Source organism: Chiroxiphia lanceolata, chromosome 3, assembly GCF_009829145.1.
Source record: "Chiroxiphia lanceolata isolate bChiLan1 chromosome 3, bChiLan1.pri, whole genome shotgun sequence".
Taxonomy (NCBI): Eukaryota; Metazoa; Chordata; class Aves; order Passeriformes; family Pipridae; genus Chiroxiphia; species Chiroxiphia lanceolata.
In genome coordinates this window covers 66,749,375-66,772,178 of record NC_045639.1, presented here as the reverse complement: position 1 = coordinate 66,772,178, position 22,804 = coordinate 66,749,375, and the positions used below count along the sequence as shown (strand labels likewise).

At 39.3% G+C, this 22,804-nt stretch overlaps 1 protein-coding gene across 2 annotated transcripts in view; it reads right to left on the bottom strand.

The window, feature by feature from the left end:
- Positions 1-22,804, bottom strand: part of ROS1 (ROS proto-oncogene 1, receptor tyrosine kinase) — a 72,851-nt gene that overhangs the window by 21,994 nt on the left and 28,053 nt on the right. For both annotated transcript variants that reach the window (XM_032683292.1, XM_032683293.1), the window contains 17 exons: positions 22,229-22,491; positions 21,561-21,624; positions 20,730-20,932; positions 19,992-20,203; positions 19,198-19,484; positions 18,038-18,214; positions 15,068-15,285; positions 14,270-14,411; positions 8,801-9,033; positions 7,712-7,888; positions 6,526-6,700; positions 5,934-6,051; positions 2,882-3,069; positions 2,158-2,247; positions 1,299-1,434; positions 719-881; positions 378-442 (listed from right to left, as the gene is read on the bottom strand). In XM_032683292.1, coding sequence (XP_032539183.1) covers positions 378-442; positions 719-881; positions 1,299-1,434; positions 2,158-2,247; positions 2,882-3,069; positions 5,934-6,051; positions 6,526-6,700; positions 7,712-7,888; positions 8,801-9,033; positions 14,270-14,411; positions 15,068-15,285; positions 18,038-18,214; positions 19,198-19,484; positions 19,992-20,203; positions 20,730-20,932; positions 21,561-21,624; positions 22,229-22,491 — 2,911 coding nt within the window. The remainder of the gene's footprint in view (positions 1-377; positions 443-718; positions 882-1,298; positions 1,435-2,157; positions 2,248-2,881; positions 3,070-5,933; positions 6,052-6,525; positions 6,701-7,711; positions 7,889-8,800; positions 9,034-14,269; positions 14,412-15,067; positions 15,286-18,037; positions 18,215-19,197; positions 19,485-19,991; positions 20,204-20,729; positions 20,933-21,560; positions 21,625-22,228; positions 22,492-22,804) is intronic.

Sequence of the window (22,804 nt, the reverse complement as noted above, 5' to 3'; positions counted from 1 at the left end):
AAACGTGAAGGCATCAGCTGATTCTGATCTGTTTTGGTAAAATGGGATTAGCCAAGTGTTGATTGATTGCCTTTAGCAACTAACTTAGTCTTAGATGAGCAAGGATACCAAAATACACCAGTCCAAACCCAAATAAATTCATGTTATGAGCATACTGAACTTGCAATATATATTTTAAATTTTGCTAATCTGTTTTATAGCTTTAATTTCATAGGATTCATCAGTAGTGATTTACTTTGTTAGCAGAAACAGGAGAACACCCTAAAAGTGCCACAATACTCTGTTTAGAGGAAAGTGCTGCTTTCATTCCTCTGGAAGGCCACCATCTTCACATGATGCTGGCTTTGAAGAGTGCCCAGTGGCAGAGCTGTCCCTACCTCATTAAGTGTGCCTCCTTCAAGAATTCACTCTTCTCGTGGTCTGTCGCACCCTTCTTCAAAGTCTACTCAAGAGAAAGTAAAAGTGTAGTTACACTTTGGTCATCACCATCATCATCACATAGCACTTATGTAAAGCAGTCATACATAGACATGGCCTTAAATATACATTATTTTCCAGAAATCATTACAAGGAGATAGGCACAGCTTTAAGTGACTTGCAAGAAATGCTGCAAGGAAGTACCCAGATTTGTCAACACCCATGTCTCAGGTAAAATCTCTAAGACAAACCTATCTGCCCATCCCATTCCATTGCCAGAGAAATACACAGATACAATTACCTTGACTGCTACTTTGAATTCTCCATTTCCACCTGCCAGGATATCTACTGCAGTCCCTTCATACACTTCTCCAAATGCTCCACTTCCTAACAATTTGTGTAAGTTCAGTTTGTCCCGAGGGAAAGCTGGCAATGATTCAATCTCTGCCTGAGAAGGAAGAGTACTACAAAACAGCAATACTAATCATTTGTTCATACCTAAAAATGTTTGAAATTTTATTAAAATTCTTCTTCAAATGAAGGCGGTACTATTTCTATCATCAGATACATTTAAGGGAAGCTTAATTGAGGCCAGGATGTTTTGGAAGCTATTGGAAAACATCAGAACTTCTTCCTTCCTCATGCACTTGCTTTTCTTGCCAGGGTGAGTATGAAGGGTGGGCTAGGGGCAATCCAGGCCAGGCTCCATGCCACGGAGACCACATGTCAGAGCGCCCTTCAGAGCAGACCTGCCCTGCAGCACAGATGCAGCCCTTAACTCTACCTTGAGGTGTCAGGAATGAGTGCCCTGATGAAAATTGGTCCAGGGAAGCGCTCTTACATGTTTTTGTCCTGAAAATACATCTACCCCGAGGACATACCGTATAGCATAACAGGCATTGGCTATTCCCACTGTCTCAGACATCCCTCTGAGTTGAGCTAGTTCCTTATCTTCCTTGATAAACACTATCCGTCCAGGCAAGGCTTGTTTTCTGGATTTCCATCTTTGGTGCCATACTGGAACAGAAAAGGAGATGATCAGGTATTTCACTCTGGGAGCATCCTGATGTGCAAACAGGCTGAAAGGCTACAGACTTTTTGTTATTCAGTTCAACATGGCCCCCAAGCATCTCATGGATGCAAGTCATTTCCAACCAGTCATCCAGCCAACTTTTTCCCACAAAACACATATTCAGCTCATTGAGCTGAGAAACCAGTGAAGAATCCGCTTCTGTATGTGGCAGGATACAAGCCTGAAGGGCAGCTGATGCATCCCAGGGAAAGGAAGAGGAGTGAGAGGACAGGACCATCAGATGTGGACATGTACACTTCAGGGTAATCATTGCATCCTTTCTTCAGGAACAAATCTTAAGAGAAAGATAATGGGACTCTTTCATGAATAAATGCAGTTCCAAACTTGAGAATTGTAAGGTACAAGTTTTTATAAGGATACATATGAACATCAGAGCTCCCTCAGCATTCCTGTGCTCTCCCTGCAGGTAATCAACAGCAAGAAATGCCTGAGGATGGAGTGAATTTGCATCTTATTCTTGATAATGAAAATATAAACAGTTATCTTTAGGACCTCAGAGAATGAGAATATGCAAATTCCTTCCAGCTCCCATCCTAGGAATAGCTCAGCATTTCCTTAAACCTGGAGGACAGTCATCTCCCAACACCTGGACTGCCTTTTACTGAAGCCTGGCAAAACAAGCATATGCAAAAAATTTAGCCACATACCAAAAACGAATAGCAAGACCACAGCCAAACTCAGCACAGCTCCAATCACAGAAGAAATGGCAGTGATGGTGCCTGTGGTGCCCGTGCCTTCTGTTAAATAGAAGAGGAAAATTGGTTAATGAGTGTGTATACAAACAGTATCAATCCTATGGAGCTGACCTGAGAGAACCCTTGAGCAGCCTGCTTTGTAAATGTCTTCCTCTGCACAAAGCTCTCTTGTAGACTGTATGTGGATGTCTGCATTTGGTCAGACTAATCCTTCTCCCCCAGACCTGGGCCATTTCTGTGGTGATGACCTACAGGGTATGCAGAAAGAGAAAATACTGCACTGTTTAACCACTCAAGGTGGGATTTCCAAAAGCACCCACAGAGTGTAGGTCTAACATTCTGGCCAAAGGAAAGAAGTAATCCTCACATCTTTGCCCAGTGTGGGAGCTTACCTTTTCTCAAGAATCATATCACAAAGCAGTGGCAGGGCCACAGAAACAAACTGGTATAAATGAGCAGAAGTACATTTCAGGCCCACTGTTCTGTGCAAAAGAGCCTGCATGAGCACTAGCAGCTGGGGTCCATCATATAAACATCACCATTTATTACCTACAAGGCACATTACCTTTGCAGCAACATCATCATTAAAATAGCAAGTCTCTGTTCATAAATTGGTGTGATTACTTAGAATTAAAAAAAAAATAAAATTGAAAGAGTACTAAAGTATGAGACATACCTTTACCCAGAACTATATTCTTGCTTGTGTCACTGTATTCACCAATTCCCAGTGCATTTGCAGCTGCTGCTCTGAACTGGAAAGTTCCTTCTAAGTTCTTGGCCTTCCATGTGCAAATACTGCCACAGGAGCCATTGTAAACCACCTCCCACAAGGACTTCATTTTTCTAGTGTTGCCAGACTGCTTCCTGAAACATGCACAGCACAACAACACAGATAAGTCATTAATGCCACGAGGGCAGTTTACTGCTCCCCCCCACCCTGTTCTTCACTTCAGTTCCATGGTTTTCACAACATCCCTCTGCCTGCATGAAAGCTCAATCTGGCTGTGGGATTCTGGCTACAGAGCAAAAAAATTGTGTCATGCCATTTCAGCAACGCTAAGAATCACACGTCGTTATCTTCACACTGGAAATTAAATAATAGAATATTTTAGACATAAAAAGCTACAGCATGCTTTCACTTGTTTCAGTGTATGCCTCACAGCCACAATTTCAAAATTTTCTTATTTAGCTTTCAGAAAAAAGTAACCATTTTTTTCTTATCCTATTAGAGCTTTTTGATTGCCCAGGCCCAGAGTAATTCAGTGGCTCAGGTTTCGCAAGCTAAACAGGAAGTAAGTAATTGGCAGTGAAGACACAATTCTTTAGTTAGCCACCTTCCTATTGGACTGAGATTGACTGCTCACTATAAATTCAGATCTGATTATTCACAAAGCAGAAGAAGACCATGTATCAAAACTTGAAAAGCCATATCTGAAACATCATTTCATGTCATGCAAGACCATGATATATCATGTGAAATGACCTTCATGAGTATGTCAATCATTCTCCCAACACACCTTAATGTAGAAAAAAGTTCAAATGTTTCTAAACCAAAAAGACATGGGAAAACTATATTTTCATGTCCTTGGTGTACAAATATCCCTACTAGAGCTGTATGATAAAAAGTGGTTGTTTCAAAGGGCTATGCAAATATTTTCTAGAATGCTGTGCAAATGACCTAACATTTTTCTACCTAATGTAAAAGGGTCACGAGGCTCAAAGTGAAATTCAGTCAAAAACATCAGCAAGTGCACATTCAGACCGAAGGAGAAAAGCTTATTTAATTAAAAGACCACCTCAGCGTTGCTTCATGACTCCAGAGACGAGTAAGAAGCTGGAGTCTGGAGAACACAGCAGCTAATGCACGGCCCTGACACAGGCCAAGAGACTGACTTTTCTTTACCCATCCACAGCAAGTCAGATACAGACTGGCTGCTGGTATGCCAAAATTATTGTTGACTCATAGCATGTGGGTCAGTGCTCCCGTATGCTCACAGAGCTGTACAGAGGAAGCTTACAGCACCAGGAAAATATGTCTGGGTGAAAACTTATATAGGTAAGGTGTGCCCAGCTCCAGAGTGCTGTCAGTCCTTAGCTTTCATAAGCAGAGAGTTAACTGAGAAGAAAGAAATAATAGCTGAGTTTAGCAAACTACTTCCTTCCATCAGTAATGATTTCAAACAATGACATGGCTGACATCTCAGAAGATGGACTCTTCTCATTTTTAAATAATGGTTAATTAAGCTTTGCTCTGACTGCTTTAAACAGATCTCTCCAGAGTCATGGTCAAAAAATTAGAAGTTTCAGACTCACTGCCCACAGCAATATACTCTAACATACCCACCCAGCCCTTCCAATGTCAATGCAGGAATAAGCATGAACTGGCACTCTAGTGTGACATGTATAGTCCAGGCAGTCTGTATTTGATGACAGAGCATTTTAAAAATTATATAGTTATCAGAGACTGAAACAGTTAATGATTTACTTATTATAAGATCACCAAAAGACTTGCAATCTGCGAAGAAACAACTGTTCACCAGCAAAGCCTACCCCTCCCTGAACATGCCTACTGTGAAAGGACCTTCAAATCAGATAAGTGGGTGCTGTTGTCCAACTATCCCAGGTGCAGGCATACCTGAAGCTACAAACTGGATTTCCACATAAGGAAAGAGACTAAGAGACAAATTCTGCAAGGTGGGATAAATTCTTCTTATCATGCCAACATCCTCCCTTACATGATGCCTCTGCTGTGAAAACCCCTCTGGAGGAGCACTGAAAACTTGTGACATGTCCTGTGACATGATCCATGGTAAAACTCCCTGCCTCGGGGAGGTACAGAGTGTTCCCACCTGAGCTGGAAGAGTACATTTACTCATGAAATATTAGAGTTTTGGGGAGGGGCTTCCCCCAGCCCCAAGGGACCAAGACCACCACATCAACCAACTGACATGGAAGCTGTAACTACCAAGTTTCATCGCTGGATCCAGTGGGCTGTGATTATATATATATTTCTAACTTTATCCTTTCTTCCCCTTTCTCTCCCTTATGCATTTCTTTAAGTGTTATCTTTATGCTTTAATATTGCTATATTGCTAGAGATGCTCTAATACTTCTATATTGCTATAGATGATAACACCCAAAATGGCAAGATACCTGTTTACCTTTGAAATAAAATTGTTCCAACATAAACTCTACATACATATGTTTGCAAACACTGATTATTCAATGTCATTTCACTCTAATACACCTCAAGGGATTTATTAATAAGAACTTGGGTTACCCTCCCCTTCAGAGACAAGTTGTAACAATAGTCATCTCATGTTAGTGGGAATACTCTACTTCTGGCAACACTATAAGACCTTTTCATGAGTCCTCTGAACACTAAGATATTTATACATACATTTTAGCCAAAAATACATACTACATACTTGAAATTTGTGATTTTAAATTATCTCTGAATCTTCTAATTCACTGACAAAAATCCGAATACATCACCATATTTCAAAGTTGGTCTGAAAATACTGCTAGTGTATATTTTCTTCTAAGTTTTCGAGGAATTTCTGGAAATTATGGCTACTTGGTTTATCTAAGAAAGGGATCCCAATGAGAAGGGCCTTCTGCATCATAGATACTTCACTCTTCCCATCACAGCCAACCTGGAAATCCCTGCACACTGGATTTTTTTCTGGGCTGCTACCATGGGAAGGGTACCTGCATGCACAGCTTACCTGCTTTCTAAGATGTAGTAGGTCAGGTTGCTTCCATTATCATCAGCCTTTTCCCACTGTATATAGTTTTTAGTGTCTTCTGCTCTTTTTGGTACTCCTGGCTTACTAGGAACACCAGCTTAAGCCAAACAGGGAAAGAAACAGAACCTTTAGAATGTGTTTGTAGCAAGACAAAGGCTAACGGGCACAGAAAAAAATTAGATGTGTACATGGGTGTTTAGACATACAAAAGGATGGAGGATCTACAGCAATAATCCCCATCCGGAATGTATCTTTGGTGTTCTCTTTGCAATGGACAAATTTCAAAATTTTTATTCACGTGTAGCCTTTCACCGGTAATGAGTTCATATCCGTATAGGCATTTCATTTTAGTTTCCATCACTCTTTTCCTCTCCTCCACTTGGAAATAAACCTCATTTCTTTACCCCTATTACTTTCAAAGGTATGATATTGTGTTATTCTTTTTCAAACACGCAGAACTATTGGCTCTCAGTATAAGAAAATTACCTGCTAAATTTTAGAAAATATTATGTTTAATATTCGCATCCTGAAAATAGTCTTAAAATCTTGTTATCTTACATTGAGTGCTTACCTGTAGTTTTAAAGCTTGTTGAAGAGGATGTGCTTTTCAGTCCTGTAACATAAACTACTGTTACTCTTACAAAGTAGTTGGTTGAAGGACGAGTTCCTGTCAGGTTGCATGTGTAAACAAGATCTGCTGTGCATGTAGTGCTTGCAGGAGAAAACCAGTCACTCTTTGTTGGCCACTAGAAAAAAAAAAAAATCATCATAGTCAACTTTATTGCTCTTCTGAAGCATGTCACAGTTCTATTCCTGGGTAGAATAACTACTTTTCCACCTCTTAATATTGTAGTGGGGATATGACGCGTGCTGTTTCAATCATGGGACTTTTTCCTCTTAGAGACCAGGGTCACAAACCCTAATTTTTTTCTTTGCTTTCGGAAGACCTACAAGTCTTGCTGGTAATAAAGATCAATAGATTAAGTGACCGCTTTACACAGCCAAGAGGAGCTTTCTCCTTGTATTTCTGGATCACCACGATGTGCCCATGAGTTCAGCTTGCCATGACACAATTGAAAGCAGGTGGTTTAGAGGAATTGTACTATGACATTTGTTTTAGGGCAGGGAAATCTTTGGTGTAAGTCTAATGAATCTGATTTTATATAGTAAAGAATCTATGTGATTCAGCTTAGCACATGACTTTTTCAGTGTTCATTGGTTCAAGCACTAAAATCTGAAGTTTTCATCCATGTTGCTGTCACTCTAGCGCTTACTTCTCCAGTTTGCACTTCTGGATCTGTCTTTGTCTCTAGCATTTTCTCCTAGCCTCTATCACAGGAAAATAAAATTCAGATACTAGGTTGTAGCTAATATTTATTGCTGAAAACCCTTTTCTTCTTTTTCTTGTGCAGAGCAAACATAGGATTTATAGCTGCAAGCCAGGTTGGGCCAGGGCAGTGAGGAAACAGGGAGAGGACTCTGCTGAAACCGGAGACCCAGGAGTAATTCTGATGGGGTCATCCAGGATGTCCTTTGGCACTATGGAGTACTAAATGCTCCAGCTGCATTCCTCCTTGTTCCTGGCAAATGCTGACTCCATCCTGCCCCTTCTGAGACACTAAGACTGACATCATCATGCCCAAATTATTCACTGAGACTCTTCGTGTACATCCTGCCACCCACCCTGTCCTGCTCACCGGGAGAGAGTAGCTTAAATTCACTCTAATATGAACAAAAACCATAAGTGGTATTTTTACCTTACACAGATCAAACCAGAAGCTGGATTCTTTGATGTGCAGAGGAGCTCTCCATTCTAGCTGGAAACTTGTATTTCTGGGAACTATGTTGACAGGTGCAGGTGGAGTCTCAAAAGTTTTTGCGATGACAGGGACACTTTCTGAAAACCAGTTCTCCTCAGGATGAAAAGCAAGAACCTAGTAAGGAAATGAATGAACTATACCAGACCACTTGGAAAGGCAGCTTTGCTTTAGCAACTCGAAATGTTTAGAAGACTAGCTGTTTTCAAACAAGACAGTGTTCGGGCAATACAGATACAGGTGTAGAAAGATTTTAAGCCTCATAGCTGCAGCGTTACACATCTTCAGGTTGGAAGTCCATGGCCTGGAGGGCATGGAGTACCCTTCCCTTCCTCAGAGATTCTTCTTAGTTTCTCATCTCAGCTTTCTTACCAAGACTTTTCTCTTTCTAGACCTTTCTTAAATGCCACATGGTCTTACACAGACACACAGATGTCACATCACGTTAGGCAGGGCTTTAGAACCACAAAAACACAAAGTGAGGAGGTACCTTAGGATGTTGCCTTTCACTAAGCCACAGTTCTATGTTTGGGTATGCATACTTGCATAAACTCATACAGGTATTTAGGCAGGTGCGTGTATACATACATACATACATACATATATATATATATGTATATATATGTATATACACATATGTATACACACACATATATATATTCCTCATTGTAACATCCAAGTCATTAACAAAAGCACAAAATCAAATTAAGACCAGAACAAATCCCCTCCTGTCATCATCTGAATATTCTCCCAACTGTGATAACCACACTGTGACTATTTGTGATGTACCCAGAGCACATTCTGCAGACAACATGTTTACTTGTTTGCTTTTGAAAATGTCACTCTGCTGACAGCCCTGCTGTCAAGACATGTCTTTTTTTTTTCTTTTAAGTCTTCATCTGTAAAGGGAGAAGCAGTACATTTTGTTATGAATCCACACTGGACACTTTTATTTGTCTGCTTTACAGAAGAGCAGTCAAAATATTTGCAGTTCAGTGAACAAACCAATAAAACTACTTGCAACTATACCTTGAATGAATTGCTTATTCCAGGTTGGAGCCCACTGACAGACCAGGCAAGCATCCCATTTGAAAATTCACTTTTTCGCAAGGGTGTCACTGGAACAGGAGGTAATGAATTGACAGCGATTTGATAACGGATGGATTCAAGAGGTCCATTTGGCTTCAGAGGTTCACTCCAAGATATATTGATGGTGGTGTCAGACAAAACTAGTGTTTTAATTGTGTCAACTGCCTCTGGTACTAAAATAGAAAGAAAAATGAATCTTCTTTTAGGTACAGATCTCACAAGAGGTTTTTTTGTCTGTTTTATTTTTAAAGAAGTCAAGAAATGTCACCAGGGAAGGAGAATAAGGTTAGATGTATATGAATATGATTAATTTACAGGACTGACACTTTACACATGTAAAACTCGTATTCTTGTGTAGTCAGTCAGCTGCAGACAAGTTTGAAATATTTTGAGGGATTTTTTAGTATCTTCCTGGCTATCCTACAATGAAAGCAGATTAAAAAAATACCAAAAAATCTGGTGTCCTGTACCACTACATTTATAGTCATATCACTGAATGCCTGCTCTCTCTTGGTTTCCTAATCAGGGTCTCAGATGTGAGTTTAAGATGATGCTTACTTGGACACACACACAAAAAAATACCTGTGCACTATTCCAATTGGAAAGTCTGTTCTTGAACAGAAACTTCTGATGGAAGAAAACCCAAAACTAAGCATTGTTTGCCATCGTTTGCAATTTTACTCTGAAAAACATGATCTGACTGAGCTGTGTAAGGAAGAAACTGGGTTGCTGGTCTGATGTTCATACCAGCTGGTTACTCACTAATTGTTCTGGAGAAAACAACCTTTCCTTTGAAGCTTTAAGGTCACAGACTTTGAAATAGTATATGGCATACCCCACCTCTGCATTGAAAAGTTCATTTGCTATTGAACTGTCCAGATAGGTAAAAAGTTCACTTATTTTCCCAACATATCAGAATGATGAGTCTCTATGCTATCATTTATGTCCTAGTAGCAAGACTGTAGATTATTTAATGAAATATGCAGAAACTAGACAAATAAAGTAGACAAACTTCTCATTTTTCTAGCTTAGACATATGTGGAGTAAGAGTGACACTCTGTGGCAAGAGCAATGCATTACTTTTTCTAAGTTGTCTTCCTCTTTTTTCATTCCCTCTATCTTGCTATTTGATGGAAAGCACAGATTAATCCGAGCTTCTTTTACTTCATTGCAGAATTGAGAGAAAGGCAGAAGGAATTCACACAGCTTCAGAGGTGTAAAATAGTGTACACACTTCAAGAGGCTCTAGCAGCATCTGATTACAATTTAAACTAGCAGTTACATTCATGAAATTGAGAACATAATTGTCAGGACACATATACCTTCTATTTACAGCTGGTTGGAAATTTTTCAACAAATTGTGAAAAGCATTCTGAATGTTGATACGAGTACATATTAAAAATGCTCAGGGTTGGGATATTGGGGGGAGGGTTGCTTGGTTGTTTGATTTGGTTTGGCTTTTGTCTAGGACTTTATTTTGATCCGGATGTTGTGTTTTGCCCCAGCTAGAGAGGCCTATTCTGAGTTTCATGTTTCATTTTAACTTGAGACTGAAAAATTCCATTTCAGTGGAGCAATTCAGTCTCCCATTTCATTGCTACCCTCATGTTTCACCCCTGAAAGGGCGCACATTGCTGCAGGATGGATCGGTTTACCATACAAAGAAGTAACGGTGTGAATTCTTGCCGCATCCCAATCGTATTCAGCACCCAGCACTGTATCCCTTAAACCACTAAGCCAAACCACCCAGCACCAGATTCAGGCACTTTTTAAATACTTTCAGGGATGATGACTCCACCATCTCCCTGGGCAACCTATTCCAATGCCTGACAACCCTAACAGTGAAAAAAGTTTTTCTAATATCTAATCTGAATCTCCTCTGTCTCAGCTTAAGGCCATTTCCTCTAGTCTTGTCACTGAAGATATGGTAGAAGACACTGGCTCATAATATTCAGAGATCCACACAGGATGAGAGCCTATTTGCTTGATGCTGCAGATGCTAAGGGATCTGACCGTTGAGAGGAAAAAAAATAGCATAGTTGCAAGAGAACTTCCGAAGTATAATATATCTGGATTCCAAAAGAAGAGTGGCAATATGCCTGCACCTCTTGTTCCACTTTCATTTGAAAGATGAAAAGAGGTTCCTCTTAAACAGAGGGGGGGAAATATGACTGCTCCCAGGACAAAAACCAGAGAATGATCTGTGCATAAGAGAAGCCACTGGTAGTTCACAGGTGATGCTCTCCTGTGGACAATGGTGGCAGAAAGAGAGGTGACTTATTCTATAAATGAACCTTTAAAGCAATCACAGAGTACAGCCCCAAGGGAAGAAGAAAAGGAAACAGGACCCCTGGCATGTACTTGTTGCCAGGTATTTTGAATAAAGTGTTTCCTTGGACATAGTTGATCACTAGGGGAGAGAGACACTGAGGCAAGCAAGAAAAACATAGTGGTGGCTGTTCTTATTTCAATTCTACTTACTTTAGCACCTTCTGAAGCAGCCAAAAGCCAAGGAGAGGTAAAGAAAGAGGGAGGGAAACCTTAGAAATCCTGCTGTGGCACCCTAACTGCATGTCACAATATCTGAATAGCTGCCCAGCCTGCACAGCTGTATGTAGCTATAACCATCCCTGCTGTACCTGGGCCAAGTGAGTCAATGCCCAGGGACCAGGTGGACTGTGACTCTCAGTTTTACTCCTTTCTCAAAGAAAAACTGCTCCAATTCTTCAGGACAAGAGCCAGACATGAAAACTAGTGAAGATGAGGTCCATAGCATTCCCATATCCCTGTGAATTCAACAACAAGCATTGTTAGGTACAATCTCCACAGTAGTTCCTGCAGGGCACAGATTTGCCGCCACATAGATATAATTCTGCCTTGCTCACTTAGGTATTATCAGAGGTGCCTGATGCAAGTGATGACTTTATGTGGATCAAGCTGACCCTGGCTGATGACACCGGCCACAATAAATGGGCGACATCTTCAGAGCAAATCTGATACAACAGAAGAGCAAGCACTATGTATACTACAGGGAATAGCTACCTCTTATAATAGTTTTCCACGTTTTCAGAGAGTTCAGCAGGTGCGCTCCAATTATGAGAAAATAATCTGAAGAGAAGCATAAAGGCAACTCCTCTGGAAGACAAGTACACGTGTGCATGAGTACACACACGTGCAAAACAAGAAAAAGTGCTGAGCAAGGTACTTCTATTGGGTTGAGTTACAATGTAAGACAGTATGTGCAAAAGTGTTACATGCATCTTTGGATAACACTTTTCTTTCTGGAAGACAATAAGGGCTTCAGGGAATTTACCCAGTCACTGCCCCACAGCTGCAAGCAAGTGGAGTGAAGCAGGGAGTGAGCTGAAGTATCTTCCTGCCCTCACTTAGGTATTTCCAAGCATAGGAGGCATCTAGCTCAGACTAGTAGTATTCTCAAAGATTAAGGACATCTTGGACTTGAGCTGTGTGTGAATCTCAATTCCTCTTCTAGCAATTGATGAAAGTTTCCAGGTCATGTTGGTTTCAAAGACAGCTGGGATACATGGGTCTGCACTAAAGCAGCAGAGAGTTGGTTTTCCTTACTATTATATGCCCCAAGTTTCATCAAATATGACAAACTGAACTCCCCTGAGCTTCTTCTGTGTTCAACGGAGCCAATGCTATGTGGCTCCAAGATGGACCCAAGGCCAAGCCCACCTTGATCAAAGCCATTACCATTAGCAGTGGTGGTAGCACCTGTAGAATATTTAAGAAAAGAAAAAAGAAAAATATCAACTGCAGTTGGAGAGAGGAGTGAGAATATGTGAGAGGAACAACTCTGCAGACACTCAGGTCAGTGAAGAAGGAAGGACAGGAGATGTTTCAGGCATCAGGGCAGAGATTCTCCTGCAGTCCATGGCGAAGAACATAGAAGAGCAGGCTGTGCCTCTGCAGCCCAAGGAGGTCCATGGTGGAGCACCTGCAGCCCCTAGAGAATCACCCACAAAAAGAGGTGGATACCTGAAGGAGGCTCTGACCCCATGGGAAGCCTGCGCTGGAGCAGGCTACTGGCAGGACCTGTGGACCTGTGGAGAGAGGAGCCCATGCTGTAGAGGGCTTGCTGGCAGGACTTGTGACTTTTGTCCACAGAGGACCCGCGCTGGAGCAGCCTGTTCCTGAAGGACTGCAGCCCATAGAAGGGACTCATGCTGGAGCAGTTTGTGAAGAACTGGAGCTTGTGGGAAGGACTCATTTTGAAGTTCATGGAGGACTGTCTCCCATGGGAGGGACTCCATGCTGGAGCAGGGAAAGGATGTGAAGAGCCCTCCCTCTGAGAAGGAATGAGTGGCAGAGACAACATGTCATGAATTGACTACAACCCTCCCTCAGCACCTCCCCTGCACCACTGCACAAGAGGAGGTAGAGAAAACTAGAAGTAAAGCCCCAGAAAAAGCGAGGGCTGGAATTAAGGTGTTTTAAGGTTTTGTTTTATTTCTCGTGATCCTACTCTGATTTTATTGGTAATAAATTAAATTAATTTCCCCAAATTGAGCCTGTTTTGCCCATGATAGTAACTGGTGACTGATCTCAACCCCATGAGCCTCCTACCTGTCCACCTGAGGAGGGGAGTGATAGATCGGATTTGGTGGGCACTTGGTATCCAGTCAGGGTCAACCCAACACACTTAACATCTTATCTTGGCCTCTTGCCTTCACTAAAACCTCTCTCACCTATCCACTCACACATAGATTTCTTAGTTTCCCTCTGCCATAATTAGATAAGTTTACCAATGTGTTTATTTATTTTTAGGTAACCTCTAACCAGTCCACTCTTAAATGACACAGTGAACATTCATGTGCAAAGCACTAGTCTTAGCTTTTTCTTCCTGTCTGGAAAGGACTGAAAGGGTGCACCAAAATTCTTGAAGCCAACTGAAAACAGGCTGTTGTCATTCAGGCCAAAAGTAAAAACAAAGCAATGTCTTTTCAGCCTGGTTCACAACAAAACAAATCTGCTTGACCTTAAGAAACAGTAATTATGAGAATGACATCAAGCCAAGGGGAAAAAATCTTAATGCTGAATGAACATGTAACACACATATTTAAACATACATAACCACATATACATTCAAATACAACCTATTAAAAGATGTGGTCCAAGGCAGAAACTGCAGCTGTTTACCCAATTTTAACCATAGTTTGTCTTTCCTCAGGAAGCCAATGAGCCAAAACATTAAAGAATACATATGTGTCTTATGAATCTTACAAATTCATTAAGTCTGGTTGCCAAAACCTTGTAAAGATCTACACAGGTTAAATTTTAAGCAGACAATTTGTCTGCTTCCTGATTTACAAACCAAACTTACATAAACTTTCTTTAACTGAGATGAGAATTCTGTTCAAAATCAGAATAAAATATGAAACAAACCTCCACATAGAGTTGTGCCAACTGTGTGTTTTCCCATAGGCTGCACTTCCTCTTCTGAATAGTAGTTTTTCACTGCTACTTGTATGGCATAACTTGAAAATGGCTGTAGGTTGTCTAGGACAGCAATAGGATCCTGAAATTCCTGTAATTAGAAATCAGATAATAAACATGCATTCTCAGAAAAGAGAGTCATATGTCAACCCAAACATCTGTCAGTGAAATGCATGTTAAAAAAACCAATACAGTAGTTCTTTTGTATTGTACTACACTTTGGTGTTTAAAAAAAGAATGTTAAAATCATAGTTTTGGTAATAGGTTACTACAGAAAAGAAAGCACATACCCCAAAACAAGCCAAAGTGTAGTACCACACTATTCAATGGCAATTCTGGAAAAGGCAAAGTTAAAAAAAATGTAAGAAGAAAAAATTATGAATAGAAGTACAACTAACACAAAGAACATAAAGGCAAGCTATTTGGTTGCTGGATGGCTTCAAGAGTCATTTCAACAGATTAATATCAACCACAACCACTCATTTTACAAGTAGAAACTGAAGACCTATTTCAGCAGGACTTTAGCAAAAGCATGTTGAAAAGTAGAGGAGTGCTTGCACAAAGGAAAGCTAAGAAATCTACCACTTACCAAATACCAGACAGAAAGCTGAATTACTGTTGGGACAGAGAAATGGAAAAACTCACTGATAGAAAGTTACAGAATGGTTTATAAAATTACTACAAGTGATATCATATTCCCTGTTTATATGTGATATCACATGCATTTCTGTTCTGAAATAACCATACCAATGTTTTCTGCTGTAGAGCAGACAAACAGTATCTTGGGTTCCTGCAGTTGTCAGTCATTTCTCTGAAAAACACCAGGTATGTCAGTGTAGGCCGTGTTATGCCAGGGCATAGCTGCTGTGGTGTGACAGATGGTAACCTTAACGTAAAACTGGTGTTGGTCGTAGCAAGGATAGTAGGTTTCTCGGTGTCTGGCAATACCATCAGGCATCTTTTATCTAGGAAAGAGATAAAATTTAAAAAAAGTTAATTATGGCTGGATCAATCCAAAATTGCATGGGATCTTACCACTGTTCTTAGCAGAAAGCATAACTACAAAGAATTCTCTCTGCTTTTACAAACCGAAACAGAAGAAAAACCCACCTGAATGTACTTTATTTGATGACTTTCATGGACACAAAAATAATGGTCACCAAAGGAAGTCTCATTTATGCTTGATAAGATACAGCTTTAATAAAGAATTTATGTTCTTCTTTAAGCAGAAAATGGAAATGCAATTTGTAGTTACTGTGTTATCAAGGGCAGTAAACACTGATAAGCCCAAACTTGCTTGTCACAGGAAATAGAGAATATTTCCTGTGACAAGGAATAGAGAGTATCTTTCTCTAGCAATTAAATGGTTTTGGTTTGGTTTTTTTTCTAAGCATCTTTCCACATGCAAAGCAACAACAGGGAAGGAGAGACAAATTTTGGAACTAGAAAAGGAGTCTGTAAGGAGAAAGTAATATGAAACTACATTCTGACAGTTAACAAAAAGTCATAAAAAAAAATCCCTCATCACTTGATATACTTTCAAAAACAAAATAAAGATATATTGAATGGATTTCCTGCTAAGAAGGAAAAGATTAACGCTTGTGCATAGGGAAGAAGGTACAAGGACCAATGCTTGCCCTTAGGCTAGAACAACTGACCTCATAGTCAAGATCTTTTCTTCCTAAATGAGCAACCCTGACATTCCTATCAAAGTCAGGTTCATGCATGGAAGGGAAAGCAACTAAAAAAGTCTTATTTAACAGAAGAAAATGTAAGGTTAAATCTTTGTCAATTTTATATCTACCTAGAGTAGTAAAACTCCCATGGGAAAAGTCCCAGATGGAATAAAGAATTGAGTCACTTTCAGTGTTAAAGTTTCTGTCAGGCAGTTCCATAGAAATATGTTTACCCTGACAAGAAAATCCTTCACTACATATTCAGTCCCCTTCCTTCTAACTCTGAAGAGAAATCATTCTCTCAGAGAATCGGTGACAAGACAATAATTTTCACCGAGTACTTCTGATGTGTCAAATGATCAACTGACATCACATCTCCGGATGGCAATTAAATAGGTTAGAATGAAAGGAAACTCTAGCAGTACTCCTTGCTCACATCACTAAAGCAATAAAAAGCATGTCAGTCAACCCAGATGGTCTTTACAAACACCAGTTTTCCACATATACATCATTTGCTTTCAGTACTGAGAACTTTCTTTTTCTTATTTTAGCATGTTCACTTACTTTTATTTTAAACTTGTGTGAATAATTCTCTTTATTGCCCTCCTCCTCAGATGCCAAGGTTGTATATTCCTCCAAATATATTTGCAGCAATGTAAATAAGAAGAGCTCTGTAGGAATCTCTGGGTATAAATAATGCATTTGGACTGAGATTTGGTTCTTCCATTTCTAAGCCATTTAAGCCTGGGGCTCTTGTGGGAAACCCTATCCCCTGGGGACAGGGAATGGCACATTCTGTATCAGGGCCAAACCAGGCTCCTGCACCGATGCCAAACCCACACAGGTCTCATGAAAACAAATATGCCCAAAGTGCTGGTAAGAATAGCCTGGGCATTGGTAAGAGCACCTGCAGGCAGGAGTAACGCTACTGGCTACCCAAAAGAATGTGACATTGTTTTATTCCAATGAATTCTATCTTGATAAAACATTCTCTTGTGTACTTGTCAGGTTTTTTGTACAGAACTGGAATTAAAGAATTATTTTGAATATATTCTAACCCTCTGCATTTACAAAGATAATCCCTATAGGTACCATGAATCCTAATTTTCTGCTAAAACTAATTTTTTTATTTCTTTCATCATCATTCTGTAATGGTTTGTTTAAAATACTAGGCATTCTATCTGAAGCTTGGGGTCTACTATAATGTAACCTATAATTGTCTCTCAGGTACTTCTTTATAAGGGGACCCCTGGTGGTCTAGTGGTTAGGATGCACCATTCTCACCACTGCAACCCAGGTTCAATTCCCAGTCAGGGAAACTCCCCCAGGCAGGTGGAGCTCATCAGCCCTGTAAGGCCATCCATCCAAGAGAAGGTCACTCTAAACAAACCTACATCCTGAGGACCTCACTGCCACTGTCCAAGCTTGCTCAGCCCCAGCAGATGAACCTTAGGATTAAAGGGTGGGCTCAGCTCAGCACACACTGTGTCTCACCTAAAAAATCCACTGCACAGGCTCAAAGGGTAAAGACCTTTCCCAAATCTTCATTTGCAAAGACTGACCATACACACTTCTTTAAAAACAATTTTAATAATTAGAGTCTTACCTCTTTGTCTTTGGAAGGGCAGACCTTTTTATTTCAGTTTTATATACTTGTGAACAAAACCAGAAATAAGTGTCACAACAGGGGTCATTATCAAACTCTTGCTACAACACTCTGTGGAACACATTTGCTCTTTTTCTGTGCTTTAATGTGCACCACCTTTTCTAAATCTCCAACTTTGACACAACTTTGAAAATAGGCATGGTTTGGTGTTAACAAACATGGGCAATGCTCATCATCATGACTTTTCATGCGATCTAACATAAAACCAGTCCTTATATTCATCCTTTTAAAAAATATGCAAATTGTTTCCCTGTAGAAGGTACCTGAATCCACGAAGCATACTTTGCGTGAACACACATAGCACCATCAGCAACTTAAACACATGCTTCTGAAATAAGTTGGTTACATTTACAAAAGAACCCAAATCCCCTCTACCTGGATACAATTGTGCCGCTGAGCTGTAAGCTAAGACTTTTAGCTTATGATTTTGTCTCCTGTGAAGAAAGTATCTTGTGCTTTCTTTATTTGCTAGCCAAATTTCAGCGTATTCCTTTGTTTCTGCACTCCAGTATATAAATTTCTTATCTGCAGTCAAGCTGCCGATTTTCTTACCTGTAGGAAAACATTGCATAGTTAAGTTTTTTAATCAAAGAATCACAGAATATGCTGAGTTAGAAGGGACCCACAAGGATCATTGATTCCAACTCTGAGCAAACAATTTTACAAGAGTAGATGGGTGTTTGTATTCACAGTGTGTCAACATAGGTTGAGTCAACATCTTAGCCATAGTGTATCTTCAAAGACCACTCCTTGAGAAGAGATTTCTGATATTTTCAAGTAGGTCTCATGAAGGTGAGACACTGTTATTTCAGTTTACAAGTGTAGATTCAAAGGGGTTTTATTATCCATAATTATGAGAACGGTAATTCTATCACCAAACACAAGAAATGAAACATGAAAGAGAGAGTTGTCTACAGAAATTTTCATCTTTTTTCCAAGATGTAAACCACTGTGATCTGTCATCTCCAAGGAACAATTAAGACAGCTCATCTGGTAATAGAACAGCTTTACCAGCACTCGTCCAGAACTGAGCTGAAAACCAAGCAACCAAGATTAGGTGTTATTACAAGAATTGAAATATAGATAAGTTGTCATACAAGACCGTACCTTAATGAAGTACCCTCCCCACATATTGAAGTCTGCAATGCCATTATCAGGCATGACTTAATGTGTTCCTGCATTTTCTCATTGAGATAAACTCTAATAGGTGTAGATAATATGAAACCCTAGCAAAATAAAGTATTAATACTTCAAGTGAAATCTGTTGACAGGTAGCATTTGAGACTGTAGCATCTCATTTGATTTACATCTTACTAGAACACATACTTCCATCACAGTGCTCTTCCTCCCAGTTTGTATCAACAGGGTACACAACTGAAAACGTATAACACAAACATTTTGTCCATATTGACTAAAGATGAATCAGTTTTATAAATAATGTGCTCCATGACTGCTATTTTCGGAAATGAATATTGTTTGATGTAAGAGACAGCAAGAATCACAAACTACCTAGAAACATAACTGAGCACTCAGACCTTGAAAACCTGGTATTTTGGTAATTCTCCAACAGTGGCAGCCATCCACGTCTGAGGCCCAAATTTCATCTCTTCCTCTGATGAAGAGAAGCTGGGGATTCTTGGAGTCAGACACATCTATACTCATCGGTCTTCCTAGTTCTGCTTCTGCCACATTACAGGTACAGTAGTTCCTCATCTGTTCTTCTACTGATATGAATCCCAAAATGTGGTGCACTGTGTTATTCGGAATATCATAATAGAACATGTGGCTTCCATAATCAAGTTCTTCCATCCAGTACAAGCGGCTATCAAATAAAATACAATTCTTACAGTAGAAAAACTTCAATCTAAGCAATCTGCTCCAAGAGCAATCCTGTGAGTTGTTAGCCAAAAACCTCCCAAATCTCTAAAATGAGGTAACTAGAGCAGTGTACTTGAAAAGTGATTCCAAGGACTTACTGATTATTTTTGTATGGAAGGTCACAATAACTGATTATTCTGAATAAAGTAGTTACTGTAAAAAATTGTTGTCTGGTGCTGACTTTCATTTGCATTACTTAGATGGAAAAACCTGTCAGTATTTAAGTATTATTTGAAATCTTTACTCAAACACAGACATCTTTTGAAATTAGGTATGACCAAGCTCAACTAGCTGTATAAAAGTAGAACTACACCCAAAAATTTCTGAGATTTACATAATGCCAAAGACTCATGTACTATAAAAAGTCCTTTTTGGCCCTTAACAGTTGAAGATTTAATGAAAATAATGTTTAAAATATGTTTTAAAAAGTTATTAGTAATATATGCCTTACCTTAAGAAAGGATATGACAACAGAGATGATACAGTTGAATTACTTTTGCCCAACTGCATGTTCAAGGCTTTTAGAGATTTTTTCTTGAGCTCAAGATAAATAACAAATATTTCAGTTTCATTCCATGGTGTTTTCGAGGCAAGAAAAAGATGTCTTGCAATCCAGTCAACTGTTATGGCTGTGACATTGTGAAGATATGCGTCTTTGAAAAACTTAAGGAAAAAATAAAAACATTACTAAAACTGCTTAAGAGCAGAAATTTCCAACCTTATGCTAGAACGTTATGAAATTAGATTTGTTTCAGAAAGAAATGTCTACTTGGGAAGTAGAAGTCAAAATACAAAGAGGCGCCATGGATTGAAGATTACAATATTTTTATACATTATTATATATTTATACAATATAAAATATATAATATTATATATTTATGCAAACTATTTTTAAAAAAATCAATTATTGCTTCCATATTGCTCATGTATTCTTGAAATCAGAATAAAATAAAAGTACATAAATTTGTTACAAAAAATAAATTTCTTGTATTTAATAGCGTGAATTTTAAATTAAATATCTGATTAAGTATCAACAAAGCAGATGTCAGTAAAGCTATTTGTGATTAATGGGATAACTTCATCAATGGTATACTCCACCCATTTTACTTTTTCAAACACACAGTTGGCCACAAAATAATGACACATACTTTCCTAGATTCTCTCAAGTAATGGAAGAACATAGGAATACCTGAAACTTTGAAGCATTCTGCATATTCAGAATAAAAAGAGAATCTTGTATTATATAGTATGCTTTTTCATCATTAGCAGTATAACAGATGTCCTTTACATTTGTCTTTGCTGAAAGTTCCCACATGGTATGATTACTGTCTATGTCAGCAAGAAACAAGTTGTTGGCAGTAATAGTTATAAGAGTTGGGACAGGGAAAAGATCTGGAAGGAAATGACACAGTAGAATTTACGAAAAATATTCTAGATAATCACAGTAATTCATAAGAAAAGTACAAGATACAAATAAATGATGTCCCTGCTCTCAGTAAATAAATAAAATAATGAGACTCCTTCTTGTCATCACAATCAATTCCTCAGATATTTTCAATGGCATTGTGGATGTTTGCCTAACAAATTTAAGCATGATAAAACAGATTTGCTCATTTAATTAACTTTAACAGCCCAACTAGAAATAACCTATGATCTCTAGTAGATCTCTAACTCTCCTGGTTACTATTCACAGCCTAATTAGAAATATTTTACGATCTCTAGCAGTATGCAGATTACAGATCAAAAGCCACCGTGCCATATTTCCTGGAGTTGACTAGATAAGTTAATTTAGCATAGTTTTGAGGAAAGGCTTGAAATTCCTGAAATTTAGTCTAATGATAAGTGATGTGTTCATCATTTCATGTCAGAAGCTTGAACCTTCTCTGTGGTGTCTGCTTTAAGGCGGAACAAATGTCACATAAAGTGTTGGAGAATATTTATCAGATTGCCAGATTCTTCTACTACCGATTTCACCAGCTATTGCACACAAACTATGAGAGGGCAACTAAATCATCCATACCTGATGTATTCCTCTCTGCCATTTCAGACAAAGGTCCTGGACCTACAGAGGTGAAGGCTTGCACCTGTGGGACAGAAGATTGTTCCTTATGTTAAGTAAGAGCATAAATGATTGCACTTGAAAGTCTGTAAAGTCATAGTTAATGACAAAAACAGCAGATCCACTGTCTGCTCACCAAGGAATATACGTGTGTGCTTCTGTTTGACATAAGTACTGGTCAGTTCAAAGGCAACATTCAGGTCTGGACCATGGCTATGAAGACAATTTTAAGCAGTGGGCTAGAGAGTGACAATCCATGCTTCATCTAACAATTAGAGCTCAAAGGACTCCAGACAGTGCTGCTTCTTTCCCCAGCCTGGAGCAATTCCTACTGTTGGTTGATGGTTCAACAAACATGGTGTTCTCCCCATCAATACCCGGTCTATTACATGGTCTCATGTTTTAACTTGTCTTTCAAGCACACATTCTGTGTGTTTCAAAGCTTTTATCACAATGAGACTATGACTTCTTGACAAGTTTTAAAATGGAAATTTTTTATGGAAGCTGTGTGAGTCCTTGCAGAAACCACAAGCTCTTGCCCCAAGCCCAGTACCATCTCCTAGGCAAACACATCAGACTGCACTGATAATATCTATCATCTAGCATGACATAAGCTTAATTTTTCATACCTGAAACCTTACTGTGAGGCTGGGAAGCACATTCTTGAGAGAAAAACGCATCAGGGTAGTTTTAACATTGCTTGCATTCCACTCTGTGAAAGTGTCAGCAGTGTCACTTTGATTCAATAATTGATAGTAAATCCTGAACTGCGTTAATACTCCATTGTCCCTTTCAGGTCTGTCCCACCTGAACTCCACAAGGACTTTCTCAGCACTTTCATGTAGGTTATGTCGTAATACATATATTCTAAGGTTTGTAGGTGCTGAAGGAACTGTATCAAAAAAAAAAAAAAAAGAAAGAAAAAAACCACAGAAGCAATACTTCTATTAAAACACAAACTCTACCTCATAGTTAACTCTTTTAGTTTTGAGTCAGAGCTTTACAGCCCGAATGCTGTTCTGAATTCTATTACTGCAATTGTGTGCTTTTGTGTGTGCAATAGATAATTGCCAAAGATGCTTGGAAACATGTCCTTGCAACTCTGCCTACAGCTGGCTAGGTCTGAAAGCTGCTTATCCTTCTCTGGGGTTTCACTTGCTGACATAGACCTGGCCCCAGCACCCATCACAAGTGAGGAATGGGAT